This window comes from Miniopterus natalensis, chromosome 9, assembly GCF_054644295.1.
Source record: "Miniopterus natalensis isolate mMinNat1 chromosome 9, mMinNat1.hap1, whole genome shotgun sequence".
Lineage (NCBI taxonomy): Eukaryota > Metazoa > Chordata > Mammalia > Chiroptera > Miniopteridae > Miniopterus > Miniopterus natalensis.
Genome location: NC_142089.1, coordinates 76004943 through 76032146, shown reverse-complemented (window position 1 = coordinate 76032146; position 27204 = coordinate 76004943). Strand labels below are relative to the sequence as shown.

Genomic DNA, 27204 nt, shown 5'->3' with positions numbered 1-27204 from the left:
GTTTTTCTTCAGGAGTGCCTTGGTTGGTTCCTCTTGGCCCTTTTCATGTCCATATACAGTGTAGAGTCAGCTTTTCAATTTCCACTCCCCAGGGAGAAACCTACAGGAATTTTGATTGAGATTGCATTCCATCTGATCATTTAGGGGAATTGGCATCTTTACAATTAATGAACATGTTTTACAGTTTTCTGAGTAGAGACTTTGTATGTTTTTCATTAGATTAATTCCTTGGATTTTATAAAATACTTTGATGTTATTTTAAATCATATCATTTAAATCTTATATTGTTTATTGCTCTCTGGAAGAAATTTTAAGATTTCATCATTAAGAATAACGTTTGCTGTAGAGTTTTTAAATGCTGTGTATTGGGCATATCAGTTATCTATCACCATAATAATGCTGTGTAACAAAAAGTCTCAAAACTTCAGGGCATATAGCATATATTACTTAACACATCTGGGGTTGTTGGGTGGGCAGCTCTAACCTCGACTAGGCTTCCTTCCAGATCTGGCTTTGGCTGGCTATCTGAGATTGACAAGGCAGTGAAGTATGAACTAGAAATTTCCACTAGACCTATTCTCTTAGACCGTACATTTTAAAAAAATATAGGGACCTATTTTACTCACTTCAGAAGGTATAATCCAAGGATAAAAAAATACAGTGATACTTAACAATAATTTTTTAAGACCTAGGGTTATAAAAGACAAACATATGTCTTACTGAAAAAATAGTCCAGAAGATGAGAAAATCAATTTAAAAGGAGCAAACTGAAATATTGTGCATATAATTATAGCATGTCTCCATTGAGTATTTAATGACTGTCAGGGACTGTTTTAAGTGCATTACACATAGCAATCAATTTATTCACATAATAGCTCTGTGAGGTAGCCACTGCTACGATCCCTACTTGTTGAGAAAAGTTAAGCAACTTGCCCAAGGACACATAGCTAGTGGCAGAGCTAGGATAGAATTTGAGACAGCCTAACTCAAGAGCCTGAGCCATACTGTTTCAGATGAGGGTAAATATTTAAAATTTTCATCTGGTCTTGAATGGCCTTAGCTGAAACAGCTGGGGTGACTCATTGTTTTTCCCTCCTCCAGCAAGCTAATCTGATCAGATCCTCATAACAGTGGCAAAGATACAAGAGAGCAAGCTCCTGTTCAAAGTCCATTTCAAACCTCTGTTTCCAGATTCAAGGGCTGTGGCAGTCGTCCAGTCCACAATGGGAGAAAAATGTAAAAGTTTCCAAGGCAAAGGGTACGAATACAAAGAAGAGTTAAGAATTGGGACCATCACTAGTTAGGTAGTTCTACTCTGATTTGTAGAAAAAAAATTCTATCATGAATGAACATTGACTTATCTGCATCTATTGAGATTTTTTTCTTGTTTATTCCATTAAGCAGGTAAATTATCTTGGGTCCAGTCCCCAACATCCAACCCCCAAAATACCCAGTGAACCTTGCATTCCTGAAATAAACCCAATTTAGTGGTGCTGTTTTAGCCTTTTTACAGATGGCTGGATTTACTTTCTAAAATTGTGTTGTAGATACAAATTCTAGTTCATTGTTGACATTGACCTTGAATGTTTCCTCCTTGTAATAATGTCTATTTAAATATTTCATACTTACATATTTTAAGTCTTTTGATGCCTTATATAAGCTGAATGTAAATATTTGTGTTAATTATATATATTTTAACAACTATCTATTGAGGTTATGGTATCTGATAGGTGCTTATTTTCTTGCATTAAAAAATTAGCTATAAGTCACATATCATAAAGTTCACTTTGAAAGTGTACAATTCAAATGTTTATATTCACAAAGTTATGCAACCATCACTACTATTTAATTCCAGAACATTTTCATCACTCCAAGAAGAAACCCCATTACCATTAGTAGTCACTCCCTTTTCTACCTTCCTTCCATCCACTGGCAACTACTGATCTACTTTCTACCTCTATGGGTTTGCCTGTTCTGGACATTTCCTAAAAATGAAATCAAATGTGTAGTTTTTGTGTCTTTGTTCTTTTACAATAATGTTTTCAAAGTTCATCTGTGTTGTAGCATGAATGAGTACTTTATCTCTTTTTCTGAAAGAAGAATTTTTCCTTGTGTGGATATACCACATTTTATTTACCCATCAGTTGATGGACTTTTGGGTTACTTTCACATTTCAGCTGTTAGGACTGATGCTGCTGTGAACATCTTTGTATGTGCTTTTGCGTGGGCATATGTTTCATTTCTCTTGGGAATATACCTAGGGCCGTAGAGTAACAGTGTGTTTAATATTTGAGGAACTGCAAAACTTTTCCAAAGCATCTATACTATATTACATGCCCACTAGCAATATAGGAGAATTCCAGTTCTTTACATTGTCACCAGCCCTTGTCTGTCATTGTTGTTATAGCTGTGCTTTTTATTATAGCCATCTTAGTAGGTGTGAAGTGTTGTTTCACTGCCCTTTTGATATGTGTTTCCCTAATGACTAATGCTGTCGAGCATCTTTTCGTGTACTACTTTGTCAATTTGCATATCTTTGGAGATTATGTCTGTTCGGATCTTTGACCCATTTTTAACTTAGATTATTTGTCTTTTTATTGTTGAATTGTATGAACTCATTATATAATATTCTGGGTGTTACACCATTATAACGCATGTGTTTTGCAGACATTTTCTCATATTCTGTCAGTTGTCTTTTTGCTTTCTTAATAGTGTCCTTTGAAGCAAAAAAGTTTTTTGTTTTACTTGGCCCGTGTGGTTCAGTGGTTAGTGTCAGCCTGAGCACCATAGGGTTGTGGATTCAAATACTCGTCAAGGGCACAAACCTGGGTTTGCAGGTTCAATTCCCCAGCCCCAGAGACAGCCAATTGATGTGTTTCTCACATCAGTGTTTCTCTCTTCCCCCCCTCCTCCCTCCTTCCCTCCCTTCCTTCCGCTCTCTCAAAATCAGTAGAAAAAGTACCCTCAGATGAGGATTAACACACACACTTTTTTATTTTAATGGTGTCTAATATATTTATTCTTTGTTTGGTTTCTTGTAGTTTTAGTGTCATAGCTAAGAAACCCCTGGCCTAATCCAAAGTCATGAAGATGTATACCTGTCCTATTCTAAGAGTTTTAAATATATATTTTTTTAAACTTATATTTAGGTATTTGATCCATTTGGAGTTAATTTTTATGTATGGTGTACAGTTGGGATCCAACATGACTGTTTTGCATATGAATATTCTGTTATCCTGACACCATTTACTGAAAATTAGTATTCTTTTCTACGTTGAATAATCTTTGTACCCTTGTCAAAAATCAGTTGACACAGACATACGGGTTTATTTCTGGACTCTAAATTCTATTCGTTGATCTAGATGTCTATCCACTTGCCAGTATCATATTGCCTTGATTACTGTAGCTTTGTAGTAAGTTTTGAAATTGGGAAGTGAGAGTCCAACTTTGATTTTCTTTTTCAAGATTGTTTTTGCTATGCAGGGCTCTTGGTAATTCAAAGTGAATTTTAGAATCAGCTTGTCCATTTCTGTAGAAAGTCAGCTGGGATTCTGATAGGCACTACATTGATCAATTTGGGGAGAACTGTTACTTTACCAATAGTAAGTTTTCCAATGCAAAAATCTTGCTATTTATTTAAGTCTGTAATTTCTTCAATGAGGTTTTATTATTTTCAGTGTATAAGTCTTACATTTCTTTGGTTAAATTTATTCTACATGTTTAATCTTTTCAGTGCAGTTGTAAATGTAGATTGATTTCTTAATTTTAGTTTCTTATTGCTGCTCTATAGAAACACAATTGATTTATGTATATTGATCTTGTATCCTGCAACCTTGCTGACCTCATTTATTAGTTCTAATAGTTGTGTTTACATATGTGAATTCCTTAGGATTTTTTATATTTAGTTATATCATCTATAATTTCCAGTACAGTGTTGATTAGCAGTATATAGAGTGTACATCTTTGTCTTGTTCCTGATCTTAAGGAGAACATTTTCAGTCTTGCATTAAGTATTCAGTCTTTCACTAAGGATTATGTTAGCTGTGGATATTTCATAGATACACTTTATCAGGTAGAAGTTCTATGCCTAGTTTTTTTAGTGTATTTATCATGAAAGGTTATTAGTTTTTCAGATGATCATGTGGTTTTTCTCTATTCTTTTCATGAGGTTTATTCCATTAATTTGTTTTTATATGTTGAACCAACCTTGCCTTCCTGAGGTAAATCCGCTTGATCATGGTATATAAATTTATCATATGTGCTGCTGGGTTCAGTTTGCTAATATTTTGTTGATGATCTTGGACCTATGTTCATAATGAATATTGGCCTGTGGTTTTCTTGTGGTACCCTTATCTGGTTTTGGTATCAGGGTAATACTGGCTTCATAGAAAGAATGGATGTGTTTACTCCTCTTCTGATTTTTGGAAGAGTTTTAATCTTCTTGAAATGTTTGGTAGAATTCACCAGTGAAGCCATCTGGTCCAACTTTCTTTGTTGGAAGTTTTTTGATTATTTAATCTCTTTATAAATAAGTCTATTCAGGTTTTCTATTTCTTCCTGAGTCAGTTTCTGTAATTTCTAGAAATTTGTCCCATTTCATCTAGGTTTTCTAATTTGTTGACATAGTTATTCATAATATTCCCTTACAATCCTTTTTATTTCTAGAAGATCATTGGTACTATCCCTCTTTCAGTCCTGATCATAGTAATTTGAGTCTTCTCTCTTTTTTTTTCTTGGTAGTCTAAAAAGGTTTGTCAGTTTTCCTTATTCTTTCAAAGAATCAACTTTGGGTTTTATTATTTGTGCTATTGTTTCTTTACTCTCTATTACATTAATTTTTGCTCTCATTGTTTTGTTTTTTCTACATGCTTGGAATTTAATTTACTTTTTCATTTCTAGTTTCTTAAGGTGGATGCTTAGGCTAATAACTTAAGGTCTTTTATTTTCCCTCTTTATTGAATTTATTGGGGCAACACTGGTTAACAAAATTATACAGGTTTCAGGTGCACAATTCTACAACATATCTTCTGTGCACTGTATTGTTGTTCACCGTCTCATGTCCATCACCATTTATCCATCCTATACCCCCCTCCACTTCCCCCCACCCCCCTCACCAACTCCCCACAGTCACCACACTGTTTTCTGTGCCCATGAGTTTTTTTCTCTTTTTTTTCTCACTCCCTCAATCTCCCCCACCCAGCTTCCCCCAAGAGCTGTCAGCCTGTTCTCTATCTGTGAATCTGTCACTATTTTGCTTGTTAGTCCATTTTGTTCATTGGATTCCATATATGAGTGAAATCATATGGTACTTGTCTTTCTCTTACTGGCTTATTTCACTTAGCATAATGCTCTCCAGGGCCAACCATTGCTGTCGTGAAAGGTAAGATTTTCTTTTTGACAGCCGAGAAGTATTCCCTTGTGTAAATGTACCACAGCTTTTTTATCCACTCATCTACTGATGGACACATGGGCTGCTTCTAAATACTGGCTACTGTAAATAACGTTGCAGTGCACATAGGGTTGCATATGTTTTTCAAATTAGTGTTTTGGATTTCTTTGGATATAGTCCCAGAAATGGAATTGCTGGGTCATAAGTCAATTACATTTTTAATTTTTGAGGTAACTCCATACTACTTTCCACAGTGGCTACACCAGTCTGCATTCCCACCAACACTATACAAGGGTTCCCCTTTTCTCCACATCCTCGCCAACACTTGTTCGTTGATTTATTGATGATAGTTATTCTGACAGGTGTGACGTGATATCTCATTGTGGTTTTAACTTTGATTTCTCTGAAATTTGAGCATCTTTTCATATTTCTGTTGTCCATCTTTATGTCCCCTTTGGAGAAGTATCTATTAAGATCCTTTGCCCATTTTTTAATTGGATTGTTCAGGGTTTGGGGGTTTGGGGTTGTTGGGTTTTTTTATAAATTTTGGATATTAACCTCTTATCAGATGTATCATTGGGTTTCAAGTCTAGCATTTAAGCCTTTAATTCATTTTGTGTTTATTTTGTGTATGGTGTAAGAAGGTGGTCTAGTTTTTTTTTTTTTTTTGCACATATCTGTCCAATCAATATTACCAACACCATTTATTGAATAGACTATCTTTACTCCATTGTATGTTTTTGCCTCCTTTGTCAAAGATTAATTAACCATAAAGACATGGGTTTATTTCTGGGCTCTCCATTCTGTTCCATTGATCTATATGTCTGTTTTTATGCCAGTACCATGCTGTTCTGGTTACTATGACTTTGTAGTATAGCTTCATGTCAGGTAGCATGATTCCTCTAACTTTGTTCTTCATGCTCAAAATCACTGTTGCTATTTGGGGTCTTTTGTGGTTCCACATACATTTTTGTAATATTTGTTCTAGTTCTGTGAAATAGGCCATTGGTAACTTGATAGGAATTGCATTGAATCTATAGATTGCTTTGGGTAATATGGACATTTTAATTATGTTAATTTTCCTGTTTATGACATGGTATATGTTCCACTTATTTGAATCTTCAGCTTCTTTCTTCAGCGTCTTATAGTTTACCGAGTACAGGCCTTTTACATCCTTGCTTAAATTTATTCCTAGGTTGGTTTGTCTTTTAAGCAGTTGTAAATGTGATTGTTTTCTTAGTTTCCCTTTCTGATAGTTCATTATTAGTGTATAGAAATGCAACTGACTTCTGGATATTTATTTTGTATCCTGCTACTTTACAGAAATCATTTATTCTAGTAGTTTTTGGGGGGAATCTTTAGGGTTCTCTATATACATATCATGTCATCTCTAAATAATGAGTTTTACTTCTTCCTTTCCAATTTGGATGTCTTTTATTTCTTCTTGTTTGATTGCTGTGGCTGGGACTTCAGTACTATGTTGAATAAGAGTAGTGAAAGCTGACATACCTGTCTCATTTCCTGATCTTAAAGAAAACCCTTGTAGTTTTTGCCCGTTGAGTATGATGTTGGCTCTGAGTTTGTCATTTATGGCTTTTATTGTGTTGAAGTATGTTCCCTCTCTTTCCACTTTGCTGAGAATTTTTATTATAAATTGGTGGTGAGTTTTATCAGATGCTTTTTCTGCCTCTGTTGATATGATCATGTGGTTTTCATCTTTCATTTTGTTTATGTGGTGTATCACGTTTATTGATTTGTGGATATTGTACCAACTGTGCATCCCCAGAATAAATTCCACTTGATCATGGTGTATTGCTGGGTCTAGTTTGCTAATATTTTGTTAAGGATTTTAACATTATCAGGGATATTGGCCTATAATTTTCTTTCTTTGTAGTACTACCTTTATCTGGTTTGGAATTAGAATAATATGACCTCGTAAAATTCCCTCCTCTTGTAGTTTTTGGAATAGTTTGAGGAGGATAGGTGTTAGTTCCTCTTTGAATGTTTGATAAAATTCACCTGTGAAGCCATCCATTCCAGGACCTTTGTTTCTTGGGATTTTTTTCTCTTTTTTTTAACTGCTTCAATTTCACTGGTTGTAATCTGTCTATTCAGATTCTCCGATTCTTCCTCATTCAGTTTTGGAAGATTGTATGTATCTAAGAATTTATCCATTTCATCCAGCTTTTCCAATTTGTTGGCATATAGTTCATAATATTTTCTTACAATCTTTTGCATTTCTTTGGTGTCAGTTGTTACTTCTCTTTCATTTCTGATTTTATTTGTTTGGGTCCTCTCTCCTTTTTCTTGATGAGTCTGGTTAAAGGTTTGTCAATCTTGTTTTATCTTTCCAAAGAACCAGCTCTTGGTTTCATTGATCTTTTGTATTGTTTTTTTAGACTCTATTTCATTTATTTATGCTCTGATCTTTATTATTACATTCCTTCTGCTCACTTTAGGTTTTATTGTTCTTTTTCCAGTTCCTTTAAGTGTAAAGTTAGATTGATTGAGACTCCTTGTTTCTTGAGATAGGCCTGTAAATGCTATGCATATCCCTCTTATGACTGCTCTGTTCTCATTCCCATTTGTTTCAAGGTATCTTTTGATTTTTTTCTCCCTTGATATCACTCTTAACCCATTCATTGGGAAACAGGACTTGTAAAGTAATATGGCAGTTCTGGAAATCATATTCTTTCCCTCCCCAGGGTTTGTTATTTCTGGCTTTCACATTTGACTGTTCCTGGAAGTTTCTGTGTCTTTGCTGAAATTCCCCATCTGTTTATGCAAGTTATCTACCTTTCCTAGTAGATCCTTTTCTATGTATCTACTTATTTTAATATTTCTGCATGTCAGTGCCATTATCTGAGTCTGGTATTTTTTATTGCTTTCTTTTTGATAATGAATTTTATTTTTTCCTTGATCTTTGTACATTTCATAATTTTTGTTTGAATGCTGGATATCTTGTGTAAAACAAGGCGGACTGAGGTAAATAATATTTATGCCTAGAAATGGGTATGGTTCTTCCTAGGCAGCTAGTGTGGGGGATTGAGTCATTTTGGTCAGGAGTTGAGCTGAATTTGGGTTTTGCATTACTGTGGTTGCTGGAAGGTTTTTTCTCAACATCTGTGCTTTACCATCAGCTTTCAGCTATCTCTGTATGCCTGCATTATAGTCTTTCCATGGTCTTGTACCCCCCTCCCCACCGGAAGTAGACTGCTATTGATTTTTTCCCTCTCAATTCTTGATTGGCTAGGGTAGGAAAGTGGGAGAGTGGGATCAGGTCAGTTATCTGTTCTAGTCCCATCCCTGTTTGCCTCAACCTTGTAGATGGAGCTTTATCAGTGTTCTTTCTCCTGCCCAAGGGATAAAAGGGTTTTTTCCCCTCCTGCACACTTTTCTTCCCTCCGTCCTAATGGTTCAGTGGGGTTTGCTGCCCTTCCCCCAGAGGCCTGAGAGAAAGGTCAGATTAGGCCAAGTGGGTCTTCATACTTTTCCCAAGGAAGTGGCAGACCTGTCCTCTTCCATGCCTGAATTGCTGAGTAAGTTTGTGACTGATCTCATGCCTTGCCCCCCATCCCCGTCTTTCTTATGATTAAACTTTTTTTATATGTTGTGCTTAGCCTACACTCAACTGTTAGCAGTTCTGTAGAATTTTAGCTGATCCTTCTTACTCATTTTTAGAGGCCCTGCCTTCCGCTTGTACTTTGCCACAGATGAGACAGCCTGCATGCCCCAGTCTTTCCTTGAATTTCAGGTGGTTTTGTTGCCTTGCAACCTCAGCTCTTTGAGGAGTTTAAGAAAAGTTGTCATGTTAGGTTGTCTAGCTCTTTAACCAGTTTTTTAGCTGTGGACAGGTGTATTCTTAATTCTGAACAATTAGTCTATTTTTCCCTATTTAACTTTTATTTGCAATAAAACACAGGGTTTACAGAATTGATGTGTAACTAGAGCAGGTTTTCAGGTGGTTTCTTAGAGCCAGGTCCACAGATGGCATCATCATGGTGAGCCAGAGCTTCGTCTGATTTGGCCTTTGCACTACCAGCCTCATGGCCTACAAAACTTCTCTAGAAATTAGCTCATGCTCAAGCATAGAAGTATTTTACTACAGCAATAAAAGCCTGGCAGCTGTACCACAGTATCCATAGTGTGTGAGAAAAGGGTGAAGAGAGTATATGGGCCTTGTAACTGAGAGACTAGGAAATGAATCAGTAGTTGAGAGTGAGTGAGAGAGAGAGAGAGAGAGAGAGAGAGAGAGAGAGAGGAGAGAGAGGGTGTGACTTTGCCAGCTTTTTACTCACTGTGCTCTGTATGTAAGTTTGTGTGTAAGAACCCATGTCTCACTGTTCCATGTACCAGGCTTGACTTCCCATAGATCATCTATACCTTTCTGTGTCATTAAGCATAATTACACACAGTCTTAATTACAGCACAGTCTTAACTATGAAACACACTGCAAGGAACTTCCTTTTGATCAAATCCAAATGGATATCTCTGATTATTTCTCTAAGATAAATTCCTAAATTTGGATTCATCAAAGGTTTTTGATTTTGTTTAATGTTTTGATACAAGTTGTCAAATTGCCCTCCAGAAAAAAATGTTACTATGTTGCTCCCTTGAGAGTATACAGTTTGAATGGACTCATGTTGGGGATTTTATGTTTTAGAAGTAAGATAGTCATGTGTGTTTCTTTTAATATTAGAATGATTAACTTGATTGCTTCAAACTTCCAATATGTGGAAGTTAATTTTAAATATCTGTTGAGAAAATAATCGTGTTCATGGTGACTGTCTTCATGGTACAAACTACATACTTCTACCCTTCTGGTAGGAGATGATACTACATACCATTTTTTTTTTTTTTAACTTTTAAGATAATCTTTATATAAAATCTATGTTCCTGTGAATAAATTTTCATTAAATAGTCATGAGATGAAGAAAATCTTGACCGAAAAAAAACTAAAAGTAAAAACTGAGGGACTGTCATAAATATTTAGAATAGTCCCTAAAAGTTCATTGTGGGTTAAATTTTGACCTTGTTCACATGGTCTGAAAACTAATTGAAAGGCCAACCAAAGAATGACTAGAAGAGTGGGTAAGGAGATCTAGACAGCAGTTTCTGCTCCCCAGGCCTTCCTCTCCCCCCTTTTAGTGATTCTGACCTTTCACCTTTAGCTGGGTAGTTCATTACAAACAGCTAAGCTCTGTGAGGACAGAGGGATGTCTCAATTCCTCATAGCCTGTTTCCTTTTAGCATGAAATCATATATATATATATTTTTTTAATATATATATATTTTTTTATTTTAGAGAAAAGGAAGGGAGAGAGAGATAGAAACATCAGTGATGAGAGTCATTGATCGGCTGCCTCCTGCACAACCCCTGCTGGGGATGGAGCCCGCACCCTGGGCATGTGCCCTAATCAGGATCTCCTGGATCGTAGGTTGATGCTCAACCACTGAGCCATGCCGGCTGGCATATTTTCATTTTCTTATGATGCTTCATAAATCCAAGGAAGTTTGATATTGCTCCGTTTATTGGGCAAGCCCCCTAACTCAAGGTTCAGTCACCTGCAAGTCCAGCACCATGTCTCCAACAGACTGATCTCAGAGGATGAGAAGCCCAGGTGTGCCCCCAGCCACCAGAGTGCCTCTGCTTTGATCACCTTTGTTTTTAATTTCCGTTTTGTATGAGGGTGGGGAGGATACTTTTGCATATGGGGAATTACTGGAAAAACCATTGCTTTTATGTACTTGGGGATTCTCTTGAGTTTGTAATCTGCCATATTGTGTATTGTTCTTCCATTTCTCATTTTCCTTCCTTCTGGTTTTGGGGTGGCTGAGTGTCTGTGTGTATTGGTCTCTTATTTTTTCAAAGACCTTCAGGAAGAGACTTCTCTTGGTTCTTAAAAATACCAGGTTTTCTTCTTAAGTAATAGGTTTGTTTTTTATCTTGAAATCTTTTTAAATGGGGTTTCCAGCCTTGCTCTGGCCTCTAGAAACTCCAGAACTAAGTGTCTTATGCTTTTAGCAGCTAACTACAGAACTGACTTCTTTCCTGTTGTGCTCTCACTCACCTCCATCTCCATCTTGATGAGGTTTAGTTGTGCTTTCAGCAAGCTTTGCCTTTGTTGCTTTAATGGTCTCTCAGCCCTTCAGGGCCCATAACATACATATGCTGATATGGAACTACATTTCTAGGGAGTCATTATAATAGCATTTGAGAGCATAGTTAAAATTAATCTAAGTGTTATTCTAGTTTAAACTACTTCTATTTTAAAGATGAGATGAGGGGTAGAAAGGAGGACTGCTTTGAAATGATAGCTTATATGAAGAAGTTAGTAATATTGTCCTCTGGTGTTTGAGTACTCAAGACACTGGTTGAAGTGGTAGCACTTAGAAAATATTAAAAGTATAGATGACAGGTTTTCATTCTTAACCTGTTGCTGTTGACATTGCAGATAGAAAGTTGAAGTAGAGCTTACTGTGAATATTAGCAGACACCTTGAACCTATCCTTACTCTTGGTAATAATGTACTGCCAGAAGAGGTGTCTGAACTCTTGCCCTCTGTGAGCAATAAATACAGATTTTGAATTAATTTTATTTGGAGTAGAGGTTTGGTTATACTCCATGTATCTCACCAAGATAGTGTCTTCCTTTAATATCTAGGATTTGAAATTAATGGCTATGCACTGTTAAAATTAGCCTCTTCAAATAATATACTTTTAACGATTTCAGTTTCTTCCGTGTTCTTGATTCTAAATTGTCGACTGCTGAGAGCTTTGTAACTGCGTTACTGCCATATGTGTTGAAGAACTGAATAAAGACAGATGCTTACATTTCCTTTGGTCAACTAAGGACTTTGTCGCTTTTCTAGATTTAGGAATCCAAATCTATTTGTTTATTTATTTATTTATTTATTTATTTATTTTTTAAAAAACATTTCTTTATTGATTTCAGAGAAAGGAAAGGAAGGAGGGGGAGGGAGAGAGAGACAGAGAGAGAGAAAGAAAAAGAAACATCAATGATGAGAGTAGTTATTGATCGGCTGCCTAGCCCACAACCCGGGCATGTGCCCTGACCAGTAATTGAATCCTGATCTCCTGGGGTCCTAGGTCGATGCTCAACCGCTGAGCCACACCCGGCCGGGCCAAATCTCTTTAGGGATTAATGCTCTCTGAAGGGCTCAGCGCAACTCAATGAAGATTAAAACTGACAGCAGGTTCTTCTACATAAAACAATCCTGTAGAGTACGGACCTTTATACCACAAAACTTTAAAACATGGGCAGGCAAGGACACTTGGTTGTCTTTAGTTGTGCCTTGAATTGATTATAGATGTTTGCATAGTTTACAGTGACTTCGTTAATTGGAGTGTGTTTATTCCAAAGAACAAATATCTCTGAGTTATTTTTATTTTCCCACTGCCAAACTCTCTGTCTTTCAAAGCAAGGCTAGTGCTCAGAATCAGTGGCACAAGCTTAATTAGGCCTGAATCTACCTTCAGAGAAGTATGTGACCTGTATGCATACATTGAAACTGCAAGATGGACAAGGAGAAAGCTATTTCGGGCCATAAAAAGAAACAAATAATGTCTTTTACTAGGGTTTTTGTCTCTAGACTAAGAGCCTCAGAATTGGCTACATCTTTGTGCAATTTATCTTTGATTATTTTAACCTCTTTCCAACATTTGAAGGATTTTCCATCCTTGTCTCCTCTGCTTCACCATCCCAGAGAAACCAAAGAAATTTAGCAAGAAAATGAGAGTGATCACAGTCCAGCCCATGATCTTCTCTGAGAATTTGATTGTAACTAGTAATTAAACACATGCTAGCTAATTTAGGAAGATGTTAAATATAACTTCAAAAAATTAAACAGAATACTATATGTTTTACTTCTATATCAACAGATATGGATATTTTTATATAATCTATAAATTATCAATTATACTTCTAGGTACAAAGAATTAAAAGTAGGGATTCAGGTATTTGTACACTCACATTCATAGCATTATTTATGATTTGAGTTGTAACAACTGCAGTGTCCATTGATGAATGATGGATAAACAAAAGATCATGTATATCTACCATGGAATATTACTCAGCCTTAGAAAAGAATAGCATTCTAATACATGCTGCAACATGGATGAACCTTAAAGACATTATGCTAAGTGAAGAATCTAGTCACAAAAGGGCAAATATGATTCCACTTATATGAGGTATCTAGAATAGTCAAGTTCATAGACCCAAAAAGTAGAATTACAGTTGCCAGGAGAATGGAGAGGAGTTGTTTAATGCGGACGGTTTCAGTTTGGGAGGATGAACAGGTTCTGGAAGTGGGCGGCGGTGGTGGTGGTGGTGGTGGTGCAACACTGGGAATGTGCTTTTCTTACCACTGAACTGTGCACTTTAAAATGTACAATTTAGCCTAGCCGGGCGTGGCTCAGCAGTTGGGTGTAGACCTAGGATCCAGGAGATTGCGGTTTGATTCCTGGTCAGGGCACATGCCCAGGTTGTTTGCTTGATCCCCATTCGGGGGCGTGCAGGAGGCAGCAGCCAATCAATGACTCTGTCATCATTGATGTTTTTCTCTCTCCTTCTCCCTCTCCCTCTGTCTGAAATCAATAAAGATATATTTTAAAAAATAAAATGTACAGTTTATATTTTACAATTTAAAAATACTATGTTCCAAGTTCTGTTTGCTAATATTCTGTTTAGGACTTTTGCAAAATAAATATATAATTATAATTTAGCTGTTTCTGAGGCACTAGAATGCCCCTTCTCATGCCTAGCTTAGCTGTAGGAATTATGAGGTGGTAACATACAGTTCAGAGGCTTGTTTTAATAAGAGTTCCTCTCTTTATGTGACAGGCAGGTGGTGAACATGGAGGGGGACTTGCAAATGGCCCTCTGACCTACTGGATAGGGGCTCACATGCGTCTCTGGTGTTTGTGTCTGCACTAGCCCTAAAGAAAGTCAGTGTGGCTTGTAGGCAAACTAAATGAACTCTGAGTCCAGACAGATCTGGTGCCACTGGACTGTAATTTTCTGAAGGACCGAATCCACAAATGTCCTCTGAAGACAGGGCACTGCTTTCAGATTTCATGGGTGCGGTGCGCCTCTAGTAGCTCCAAACAGTACAGTACTAGGTATAAAAGTGAAATGTCATAGCCAATTTATTAATCAGATTATATGTCAGTTTTTAAATTGTATCTGTGGTTTGTTGGGTTTTTTTAATAATCTCTCTAACATGATACATCCCTGAATACCCTCTGAAAAGTAGTGGCCATCAATCCTTTTGTACACAAAGTTAGTAGGTAATGTAAGTTACAGCTTTAAGGTGGATAGATACAAATATAGAACTTGGAGATGGATGTGTTTTAAGCACAGTGAGGAACCATTTACATATGCACATAGGGTATTTCTTTCCAAACTTTCTCTCTGCAGGACTAGAAAGACTAGCTGTGACTACAAACTAGCTGTGCCCTTCCTCTTGGATAGATGACAAAAGTAACTCCTTGGAGCCCATAAAATTTAATAAGTGATTAGATATGTATTGGGAGTTATAACAGCCTTTGATTTTTTGATTTTTTTCTGTTTCAAACTGGCTTAGTACACATGTTTACCCCCTGGATCTTTCATATTCCTCTTTTCCTAGGCTGATTTTTTTTTTTTCAGTTGTTATAGATGGGTAGGTGAACTGTTAATTTTCTTTCTTCATTGCCCCAGCATTAAGTTCATATTTCTTTAACATTTTATTTTTAACTTAGTATAACCCGTTAAAGGCTGGTTTAAGACTATGTGTGTTTTTTTAAAATAATAAGCCTTCATTAAAGTCCCCTGAATATATATCTAGCCACCTCAATTTTTTGCTAATGGCATAGTACCTTAATATGCCATATTTTTTACCAATTATCTTCAACAAGTACTTATTGAGCACCTACAATAAGCAAAAGTACTTGAGAGCCCGTTGAAATCCAACTCTCTGAAGTCATAAGCAATATTACCTGGAAATGGTCCTAACTTTGAAGACATTTCTTATCACTAATCGCATTTTCACATTGTTTACCTTTTTCTCTTTAGCTTTTCACGTGTCTGTGTCTTTACTACTGTAGCAGGCAACTACATGTGATGGAGAGAGCATTTGTGCATCTGGCAGACCTGGGTGTGATCTGAGCATGTGCCTCCTCACCACTTAGTAACTTTAAGCAAGGCAGTTAAACTGTTTGGACCTTGGGTTTTCATGGAGTAAAATGGAAATTCCTTGAGATGCAGTATCATGCCCCGCAAATGCAGATGAGCCCATGGATGTTGGTTGCCCCCCCCTTTTGCCTTTGCGTCTCTGACCTCGGATTACCTCCACTGAGAAACTAGTATGATTGATCACTGGTTTTTTTCCCTCTTGCATTCAGTGAAGAATAAGAAAAAAAGGAAAAGTGTCAATGAATGGGAAGTTTGTTCCAATTAATCAGAATGTGGAAATTTTTACTCTCCTGAATGATACTAACTGTGAAATATTATAAATATACATAATACAGGAACCAACCATTAGACTGTTTCCACATTTTGAGGCTATTCAACTGAAATTGTGAACGTGTTTCCTTGAGTGCCCTTTTATAAAGAGGAAAGCAGTATAATCTTTTTGATGGCGACCAGTACCCATGCATGCTGGTTCCCAGTTCCTGAGTTTTCACCATCTCCTTTGATTTACTCGCTAAATTTGTTATTTGAGAAAAGCAACTTTCTTGAATATCTTTGAGTATTTTCAAGTTTCTCTATATTACTAATCTTCTTTATCTGACTTAGCATCTCCCTATATTGTTTCCAGTGTTCTTTGTGTAAATATCACTTTTTTCCCCATTTCCTTATTTATCTGTTTTAATTATTTGGACTTTAATGACCCTCTGATGTGGAAGAAATGTCACTGCTAATCTAGTCTCAGTTTTCTGACTTAAGCTTTTTTCCTTTGAGTTACCCTGTATATCCTGTTTCAGACAAGTATGCTGTACCAGTGAAAGATATAAGACCTGTTTACTCAAAACAGTAGTCTTCAACCTTCAATGTGTATCAGAATCATGGGAAAGGTGCTTGTGCTATACTACCAGAATCCCCAGTAGCTGAGAATGTGGCCCAAGAAGCATTTTTTACAAAGCTGCCCAATGATTCTATTGTGCAGTCAGGTTGAGAACCCCTGCTATAGGTGTAGCCCCCCAGAGGCCTGTGATCAAGTGTCAGATGCTGTGCTGGGCACAGAGGTGCCTTCCTCCTCAGGGGAGTCAGCTCTTTACAGCTCAGTGTGAAGTGTGCCTAGAGGGTTCAGCAGGGGAATACTGAGTCCAGATTGGAACCACCAGGGAAGCCCCTTCTGTGGGTCATGCCCAGAAGCAAAACTCAAGCTTTATGACAAGATAGGCTTGCAAGGATCTAAAGCTGTGTTTTCAAACTTCTCCAGTACAACCCACAGAAAGATGCATTTTGTCTGGTCCACCAGGGTACTGGTATGCAGTGGTCTCCAGTTTCTCCTATTCTCTTTTAAATAAATATTGATTGTTATCCCCAAAATTGATTTTTGTATCTCAACTTGAAAAGCACTATTGTATAGAATAGGGAGAAATAACACAGCATTCACCCACCCCTAGGCAAAGAGTTGATGATCACACTAGGTGTGGGGTAGCCATCCTGAAATGACTAGAAGAAAAAGACCTTCTAGTGGAGACTGAGTGTGGACAACAATTGCTATGGCTGCTGGAATAAGGAAGGAGAACCCACGTCAGTGCCTTGGAGCACAAACACATAATGCTTGGCTCTTTCCTGATAGAGAATCTTCATTCAGTTTTGAGAAGCCTTGGGAGCCTTTGCTTTGGAAGCCCACTCTGTTCCTGTTTCCTTCCCTGTACAGTTTGGGGTGGGGACAGCAGTGTCCAGGCATTTTTCAGTGGGGTTTGGGTGGAGCCCCTGCCTCACATTAGGAAGTTCCTCCTGGAAGGATTTGGCTGATGAAAAACAAAGCTCTCTCTGAATGTGGGGTTGATTGTAACATTTCCCTCGTTATTCCCCATTGGCAGTTGCTGGCTGGTTTAGGTATTTAGATGGTTTTATTTTTAGGGCCAGGTCTAAAATGTGGCTGTGAATAAATTCTTTCTTGAATCGGGCAAAAAGAATGACTTTTATACTGAGCAGTGGAAAGAAAACTTACAGGCAGTTCTCTTATAATGCAGCATATGTATTCCTAAAAATCATCACACTATGCAAAATCATGCACTAAAAACCACAGGGCTCATGAGGGAAATGGGGCAGGGGCCCAGCATTCAAAAATGTTGTTATTTACACATTTAAAAGTTAAGATAGGACCCTAATAAAAATGGTAACACAGTATGACATGTTAAATGGCTAAGAAAAACATAAATATAACTACAGCATATATATGTGGCACTTTATCTTGAAGAAGTCCTGCAGTTTGCTGGAGAAGTGGGTGCCCAAAGGGCTCAGCTCCTGGGTTATTGTGAATTGTGCTGGAATTGGGATCTGAATCACATGGAAAGCTGTGCACTTGATGAGGGTCAGGTAGCTGTTGGAGGTGTGGGTTTTGTGTATTCCTGCCCAGCTAGATTCACCTGAAGGTGGTTGTCGCCAACTTTCTCCAAACAAAATCAAGCATAAACACAGGTGAAATTTGCAATGTGCTCACATTGTTTCTAATACATCAATCCTGTTTAAGTAAAACATTATATTATTATCTTTTGAAAACAGCTCAGAATGAGCATATGTAACCTTAAACTCAGAGATCCCTATGGACAGGAAAGTATAATTGAAGGAGTTGGAGCAAAGAGACTTTTATAATTATTTATAAAGGATTCATTTAACAGGTTGTGGGAAAATGGGATACTGGTGTTCAAAGAATTTTAATGAATTCAGTTTGCAGGTTACATAATCTGAATAAAATGATGGACTTTGCATAGTTAAATGGAATTGGGTTCAGTGGGTGTGAATAATAGTTTTTTGAAATACCAAACTCTATAAAGGAGGGATAATAATTCTGTAGAAACTACAGTGCTTGCTCCCTAACTTTAAGCTAAAGAAAGTAATGGCCATGAATATCCAAGATGGTTAAAATCCAGTTTTGAACTTTTTTTGAGTTTGAGATCCATACTGCCTTGACAACTTATTAAACCAACCTCCTCCTTTTTTCTTTTTTCCTGTTTTTTGATTAATCCTCACCTGAGGATATTTTTTCCATTGATTTTTAGAGAGAGTGGAAGGGAGGTGGTGGGGAGAGAAACATTGATGTGAGAGAAACACATCAATTGGTTGCCTCCTGCAAGCGCCTTGACCAGGGCAGGGGATCGAACCTACAACCCAGGTACGTACCCTTGACTGGAAATCGAACCCACGACTCTCCTGTGTGGGGGCTGCCATTCTCACCACTGAGGACACGGGCCAGGGCTCATTACCACATACTGAATGAATGGTCCGTACTGACTTGTGTTGATTGTAGTGCATATATTGTCATTGTACAAGCTCTGTTTTTAGTCCTAAATCTAGTTGGTCATTTTCCCTGTACTGGAGCCATGCCCTTAATGTAGCTATGTAAGAGAACTACTAAGGTATATTTCACTCACTATTCTTTTCAAAACTTTCTTAGCTTCTCTTCCAACCAAATCTTAGCCACTGAGATTGTGAATGGAAGTGTATTAGAATTAAAATTGAGAAAGGTAGCTTCACGGTATTTGGTGTTAATAAAATAGGATTGTGATGCCACAAATAATTAAAAAATGGTGTGTAGATTTGTTTTGTCATCTATGTCACGTTCTGGCATCAGAGTACAAATGAATTTGGTCGATTTTCTTCTTTCCTTAGCGCTGACACTGACTTTATAGTCAGCTGTTCCTTACCTTGCCTAGTCCCAAAGTGGTTTTCAGAGGTAATTCTTTCATAACTACTTTTATCTTCCCTTGGTAATCTTTCTTTTGTTTCTGCTGTCAGAGAATAATCTTAAGAATTCATGTTTTTTCAAAAAGTTCTCAATTTCTTGAAGATACTGTAATGTGTTTGCATAGTGTATACAAAGTGGGTTTTATTTATTTTTGTTAGGTTGGTATGAAAGCAGGGGAGAAGTGTGTGTGTGTGTGTGTGTGTGTGTGTGTGTGTGTGTGTGTGATGAGACCAGTCAATTATTACACTTTTAATTAATTAAACTTTACATGCAGTCTGTGCAGTTTCTTTTTTTTACTAATTCTGGTGCTCTTTATTCCTTTGTATTTATCTAAGCTTCTGCCTGATACCATTTTGCCTGAAAAACTTGAACATTTCTTATAGCAGATATCTACTGCCTACAAATTCTCTCAGCTTTTGTCTGCAAAAGTTTTTACTTCTGCTTTGTTTTTGAAGGATATTAATGCTACATATATAGTATATGTCCAAGTTGACTTCTTTGCCTTCATGTACTTTAAAGATGCTCTTCTTCTGTTTTGTGTACTTTGTAAGATAAATATACAGTTCTTATGTTGTTGTATCTAGTATGTCATTTTCTCTCCCTGCTTCAAAGATTTTCTGTTTATCACTAGCTTTCAGCAGATTGATGATGTGCCATCGTTTGGTTTTCTTTGTGTTTATCCAATTGGTATTCATTCAGCTCCTTGGGTATGTAAGCTTCTGGTTTTCAACAAATTAAGGAAAACTTTCAGCTATTATTTTCTACAGATTTTTTTTACACACAAATACACACCTTTTCTCCACTCAAATTATACGTATGCTCAACTGCATGATGTTATCCCACAGCTCACAGTGCTTTACTCACTGTATTTTCTGTTTTCACTCTGCTTCATTTTGGATAGAGTCTGTAGATATGCCTTCAAGTTCTCTGATCTTTTCTCCTGTGGTATCCAACCTGTTAAACAAATCCAATGAAATTTCTGTTTCTAATCTTCCATTTCCTCATGTTCATGTTGTGTTAAATCCTTGAGCACATTGAGGTTATTTATAACAGTTGTGGAAATGTCCTTTTCTGCTAATTCCTTCATCTCTCATTTTTAGTTCTCTTTCTGTTAACTGACTTAATCTTGGTGACGGGGGTCCTATTTTCCTTCTTTGTATGGCTAGCAAGTTTTGATTGCTAAATGTTGTTACTTTTACATGTTGGGGTACTGGATTTTATTGTGTGCTTTTAAAAATGCTAGGTTTGTTTTGGCAGCCAGTTGTTTCTTGCATATTGGTTTGATCCTTTCAAGGCTTATTTTTAAGCTTTGTTAGTGCGGTTCTAGACTGGTAGCCTTTATAATCTAGCTGGTACGTGTTCTGGTGTTCCTACCCAGTGCCCCAGGTACTCAGTGAAGTCTTTCCACTCTGTTTGGTGAGGGCTTCCAGGCTTTGTGAACTCCGGCAGTTACTCAGTTTACAGGTAATTGTTCCTCTCCCAAGCCTTGTGGATTTCACCCTATGCACACTCAGATTGGTGTTCAACTCAAGTGGATCCCTAGGCAGTTCTAGAACTTTCTGTGTAGCTCCCTTCTTTTTTAAACCCTGCCCCACAAATTATAGCCTCCTGGGCCTCCTCACGTCCAGTCAGTTCAGCATTTTTGCAGGCTGTATCTGGGTTCCTCTCCCTGCACCTGCAGTGTGGAAGTGGCCTCCAGGCAGAAAGCCAGTGGATTGCTGGGCTCACCTTGTTTGTTCCCTTTCACTGTGGAAGCATGGTCCTGTACTACCTGTTGTCCGGTGTCTGAAATGGTTGTTCAGTGGCTGTTCAGTTTTCTACTTCTCACTGGCAAGTGAGGAGATCCAGATACTGTTTCCCTCTTGTGGTTGGAAGCAGAAGGCACATTGCATTTTTAGAGAGACATGCTTTTAAAGCAACGGATTTTAACAGGTTAACAGTAAGTATGTTGGAGGGTATTGTTTTTGCTCTCAAGCATGTTAGAAGAAAACCATTTATTAGGAGGGACACTAAAATGATGGGGGTTTTTTTAGTTGAATTTTATGCTAGTAAATCCTAAGAAAGGATTTACTAGTTCCTGAATTCATATCCTTAGGGAACTCTCAGTTCACTGAGACAACTATTGCTTCTTATGTTTTCATTGGAGCTGTTGGTCTGGTGAGTCACACTAAATCCTCACAGTATAAATTGTGGAGGATATTTTTCCCTGAATCTCGGTGTTTACCTTTCAGTTTAGTCATTAGCAGTTGATTCTGCTCTATAGTGCAGCACTTACTGTCCCCAGATTGGCACAAAGTAATCAGTGTGTCGTTCAGCAGGTCACTTCCTTTCTCACCTTTGAGTGGAGGGAGCTGGACTAAAGAGACTTTACTGTTCCTTCCATTCATTTATTCAGTAAATATTGCATGTTCTAAACACTAGAAATACATTAGTGAGTGAGACAGGGATCCTGCTGTCATGGAACTGTGTGGAATATGACAATATATACTATAAATAAAAACCAAATGAGAAAGAAATAACTTTGGTGAGGAGTGCTACAAAAAACAGAGGCAATGTGAAATGGTGATGGGGTGGGCCCACATTAGATGGGGTGGTTCAAAAGGGCTTCTCTGAGAAGATGGCATTTGACCTGCTGTCCAAATGAGCATAAGAAACCACTCATTTGACAATCCAGGCAGGACCTAGCTCAGTGTTGGCAGTCTGACTCTGAGACTCAATCCTGCTGAGTCTACCTAAGTAGGCCACAGTCAGATGTTACTTGAGGTGCATAACAGAGGATCTCAGGAGTCATTTCGGGGTGAGTATGGCAAGATTGCAGGGTCTGAAATCAGCAGGTACCTCAATGGCAACAGTGAGCCAATATAGTTTTAACAGGGAGATGAAGTCCAGGTTCAACAATCCTGGTCCGCATGAGCCAGCATGAATCCATTTATAAATTTGCAGAACCATGGATAGCTCCATAAGATCAATTGCCTCCAAAAAAGTGTTGGGCTTTTTCTGACTCACATATAAAGGCTACATGGACTTCGTATCCTAGAAATCCTGCTTCTGGGGAAGGAAGATACCAGGAAAACTTCTTACAGAGTTAAGTAATGTGTGGCTTTTTTAAATAGGAAAAGAAATGACACTGAGAAGAACAGTTTGGGGGTAGAAGTGGCTGATCCAAAGCCAGTGGGCTTTGTCCTGGTAAAAGGCTGCTACCTAGGTTCAACCCTCCTTCGCCTGTATTGCTGGGATCATTTTTATTGTGCTTTGATACAGCACCAATTAAAAATTCAGTTTGAGTTCAGCTGACGTGGCTCAGTGGTTGAACGTCTGCCCATGAACAAGAGGTCCCTGGTTAAATCCCTGGTCAGGGTACATGCCCAGGTTGTAGGCTTGATCTCCAGTAGGGAGCATGCAGGAGGCAGCCAGCCAATGTCTCTCTCTCATCTATGTTTCTATCTCTCTATCCCTCTCCTTTCCTCTCTCTTTAAAATCAATAAAAACATATTTTAAAAAATAAATCAGTTTGGGGTTAAAGACCCAAACATCTCTCTCTTGTTACTAGCACACTGACATGTGTAGTCTCCAAGAACCCCCCCTCTTCTCAAGAAGGCCAGGGCATCCAACCTGTCTCCACTCATTTCACCTCACCCTTCACCCCCAAGTCATGTGGCCTTCCAGCTTGCATCTGCATAGGATTATTCCTGATGTGATCTCTTTTTAGTCAGGGAAGTCGTTACTGTCAGCCATCACCTAAAGATCAGTGTTGACCTGCCTGTAATTGTATTTCTCTGTTCCTTAAAGCAGCATTTTAACAAGTTCTTAATTTGAACATTTATGTGTTTTATTTAACAACTTTTATCTATCTTTCTTGAATCCTATAGTTTGGCTTTTACCCTTAGCACTCTAGTGAAACAACTTGTCCAAGTTTATGAAATACTTCTAATCTCCCCACTCCCCAGTTACCTCTTCTCCATTCTCCTTACCTCTCAGGTATATGTCACTACTGACACATCCTGTTGCCATGGCATTTTCTCCTTCCTTTTGGAAAGCCTGCTGTTGCCTTCCTGCTTCTCTGTTGCCTCTGGGCCCTAAACATGGCTCTCCCCAGCAGACTCATTCCTCACTCTTCCCTTTGGTGTTCGTGCTCTCAGTTTATTCATCATTTCTGGGCACCAGTTCCCAAATACTTATCTCCAACCCTGACTTCTGCCTCCTCTTTTGGGCTCAGTAGCAACTTCAGCCGGAATAATAACCATGGATAAAATCAAATTGGTTTTCCTCTCATCCTTCCTCAGCTACATCAAACTCTTCTGTGGGCATCCCTGTCTCCTGGGCACCTAGGCTCAGTGGTCCATAATCATCTGTGATCCATTTCTCTGTACTCAAGAAGTTGCCGGGTCATGTCAACTCTAGCTTCAAATTGGAGTGGGTTGAGGAATGATGGACAGAGGCGAAAGTGGAGACAAGGAGTATAGACCAGGTCAGGCTGTGATGCACATGAGAATAGAAGATAGTGCTGAGAAGAGCAGGTTAGAGAGGGTATCTGAGAGTAAAAAAGAACAGAGAACATTTTGAACACAGATGAGGGAATGATCTGATAAGAGGAGAGGTTGTAAGGTTAACAGAAAGAGGATTCTCAGAAGTGTTCAGCTTGTCTTACTGGTAACAGCTTATCAAATGCCCTTTCAGTTAGCATACTCCAGATTACAAATCCTTTAGAAACTTACAGATTTGCCAGCATTGGAATGACAAGCCAAGCATTGTTTCAATATCATAGCATTGTTTGTAATATCAAAAAATACTGAATATTAGTGTTTATTGCAGTGTGGGTTGGTAAAATGAATTATAGAACATTTATTCAGTGGACTGCTGAGCAGCTTTAGAAAAGAATAAGAAAACTGGCCTGATAGAAATTTCTAAGGTACAGCAAATGAATAAAAGCAAGATATGACAAAACAGTGTATCTGTTATATTACCATTTGTGTTTTTTAAAGGGAGGGGTGAAGGAGAAATATTTATATTCTTATTTGCTTATGTATACTATAACCCAAATTCTCCAAGTGGTGCGGAAAAGGGGAGACTTTTTTCAGGTGAAACAGTTTGCAAACTGAGGAGATACATCATCCGGTGCAAATTAAGAGTGCACTCCACTGAGACAGGGGAAGGCTGCCTTTTAGGGAGAAAGTTTCACCCAGGTCCCCATTGGTTCAGTTTTATGTGAATGAGGTTCCCAAATTCATATAGTTCTGATTGGTCCAAGTTAGGAAGTTCTCACTGGTCATTATAAATGTAAATGAGGATACAGTTATCCAGTTCTGATTGGACAAGGTAGGTCTCAGTCCATTGATAGATGAAACTAGGGCTTCCCTGCAGTGGGTGACTCAGACAGCCTACACAAGCAAGGACATAGTGCGTGTGGGAAGCCAAGAGTTCAGTCTGAGGATCTTCCCTATATAGAGGGTTCAGGAGGACCCCATGTCAGCAGTTGGCAGCTAGACTGTTATTATAAATTTTGAGCCCTCAGTTGACCATTAGAACTTCATTTCAGCAGATAAATTCCTTCTTGGGGTTCACATCAAATGAATCTTTTTTTTCTCGGGATCCACTGTACTCAAAGGATACCTGGAGACGAGACATAGTGGCTAACTGGAGGGTTGAGGGTCCTGGGCAGGTGGTGCTTGGAGGAGGGGGAAGAGTGATAGGTGCCTTTCATCATATATGTTTTTTATATTTTTAGACTCCTGAACCATATACATGTATTATAATTTCTTCAAATTTTTCATAAAATTGCATTGATTCTTTAAAAAATTTCTGAAGTACTTCTGCCAGTTGAATGAAAGTCAGATTGTTTTTCATCGGAAATAATTTGACTTCTCTAAATATCCCTTTGTCAGTCTTCTCTGGTGGCCTTGGCTTATTTTCTTTCACTTTGGAGGAAATGTTTCCAACTCATATTTTATCATGTTCTTCCCCTCAGAGTACTTTTACATTGCTAATTTTATTAAGCAACTTTCTTAAGGAGTTTTCTTACACTTTCCCTTCTACCCAAAGGCTTCTGTGTACTCATTACCAGGTTAGATAATATGTAGATATATCATATAAATAGGATAATTATTTATCTAGTACTTGAATTCTTACATTTCTTGGTAATCCTAGGAAAGTACTAAATAAAACTCTACTTTATCATAATAAATATTAAATTCAGGAGACCATCTTTAAGATGGATTGAAAAACAGTAGCCATAGAGGAGCTGACATAGTGGGAACATTAGCGGAACAATTTTGGGGGCAGGAAAGAGAGCTGTCTTTAGCTATTTAAAAGGCATTTGAAAATGTAGTAGAGCTAGGACCCCTGGACAGACATAAGTAGTCACATCCCAGGGCATCAGAAGGCACTCCTCCTTAGTATCTCCAGTACCCCACTAGTGATGGTGGTATGCATTGGTTGCCATGGCACCACTTGGTAGGGCATCCCCTCAGAAATGGATGGTTGCATCGTGTGTCTGCACAAGTCGATCTTGCATTCAGAAAGGAAATGGCAGGTAACCTCAGTTCTAATAATAAGATATTTTCTTGAATCTGTTTCCTTTTTCCTTTCAACTTCTCAGGCCTAGAATAGGTACTATTTATGAAACCCATTCTCTTTTAATTCCATTTTTCAGAAGTCTCAAATTTTGTAGCTTCTTTTCAGCAAGTACCTTCCCATCTTTATTTTTTAAGCAAAATAAGCAAGAGGGTGATTTCCTTGTCAGACTTTGATGAAAAACAAATGCCTTTACAAATAGATTTTCCAAAGGTTCTGATTTTTAATGTTCTCGCATTAAACATTAAATCCTGAGTTTCCAAGGAACATTTTTATCTAATTCAAAGACGACACTGGGAGTGAAATTGGTAGCAGGATATCACAGACCACTGTGATTTCAAACTCTTGGCAGGTACATCTCCGTTTATGGATGCATTAACAGCCAATGGAACAACCAACATACAGACATCCGTTACAGGAGTGACAGCCGGGAAAAGGAAATTTCTTGACGACAGAAGAGACCAGCCTTTTGACAAGCGGTTGCGTTTCAGTGTGAGGCAAACAGAAAGTGCCTACAGATACAGAGATATTGTCGTCAGGAAGCAGGATGGCTTCACCCACATCTTGTTATCAACAAAATCATCAGAGAATAACTCACTCAATCCAGAGGTGAGAAATGTTCCTTGGGCTGATTTGTGCGTCCTGTTCCTCCAAGCCCTGTTTTCCAGGCCTTCTCAGCCAAATTGGCACTTTTTGTGCTTTTTCTAACTCCCCTTCTGGGCTGTTTCACAGTAACCACCAGGAGATAGGAAGCGCACAGGTGAAGTGTGACAGTCTTGGTCCTTATAACACTCGTGACTGCAGTGAAGTTGGGACGGTATGCGTGTGTTGGATGTCCATCTTTATTCTCAAGGGTGTGGGCTGGGACAGGAACCAGAGTTCTGAATGGAGGAAATGGTAGTTGTGCCTCCAGGTTATGAGCTCTTAACCTGGGGGCATGCGGGGCCTCCGGGAGATTCTGGCCTCCCTGAAGTTACATGTAGAATGTGTGTGTACACATTCTTTTCTTTAGCTTTTCATCAGATTCTCGAAGGTTCTTTGTTGGAACAAGACTAAAATACCCTGGGTTTCAGCCCCTTTAGAATATTTTTCCATCATTCCCAGTCAGTCTTCAGCATGAAAGTGGAATTTAACACCTACGGCAATTTCAACACACGTTCATTGCTAGTAGTGCCTGGTAAAGTTAGCTTTCAAGGATCAGGAAACTATTGCTTGCAAAGGTTTAATTCTTTGACGCATCTAAAATCAAAAGTATTTGAACCTGCACTGTACCTTACTTAAAATTTTAAGTTCTGATAATTGTTTGTTTTCCACTTGTGA

The 27204-nt window shown here is 38.1% G+C and overlaps 1 protein-coding gene across 2 annotated transcripts in view; it reads left to right on the top strand.

Moving 5' to 3' along the window:
- Nucleotides 1-27204, top strand: part of CDYL (chromodomain Y like) — a 153799-nt gene that overhangs the window by 108239 nt on the left and 18356 nt on the right. For both annotated transcript variants that reach the window (XM_016213003.2, XM_016213004.2), the window contains exon 3: nt 26237-26493. In XM_016213003.2, the coding sequence (XP_016068489.1) occupies nt 26237-26493 (257 nt within the window). The remainder of the gene's footprint in view (nt 1-26236; nt 26494-27204) is intronic.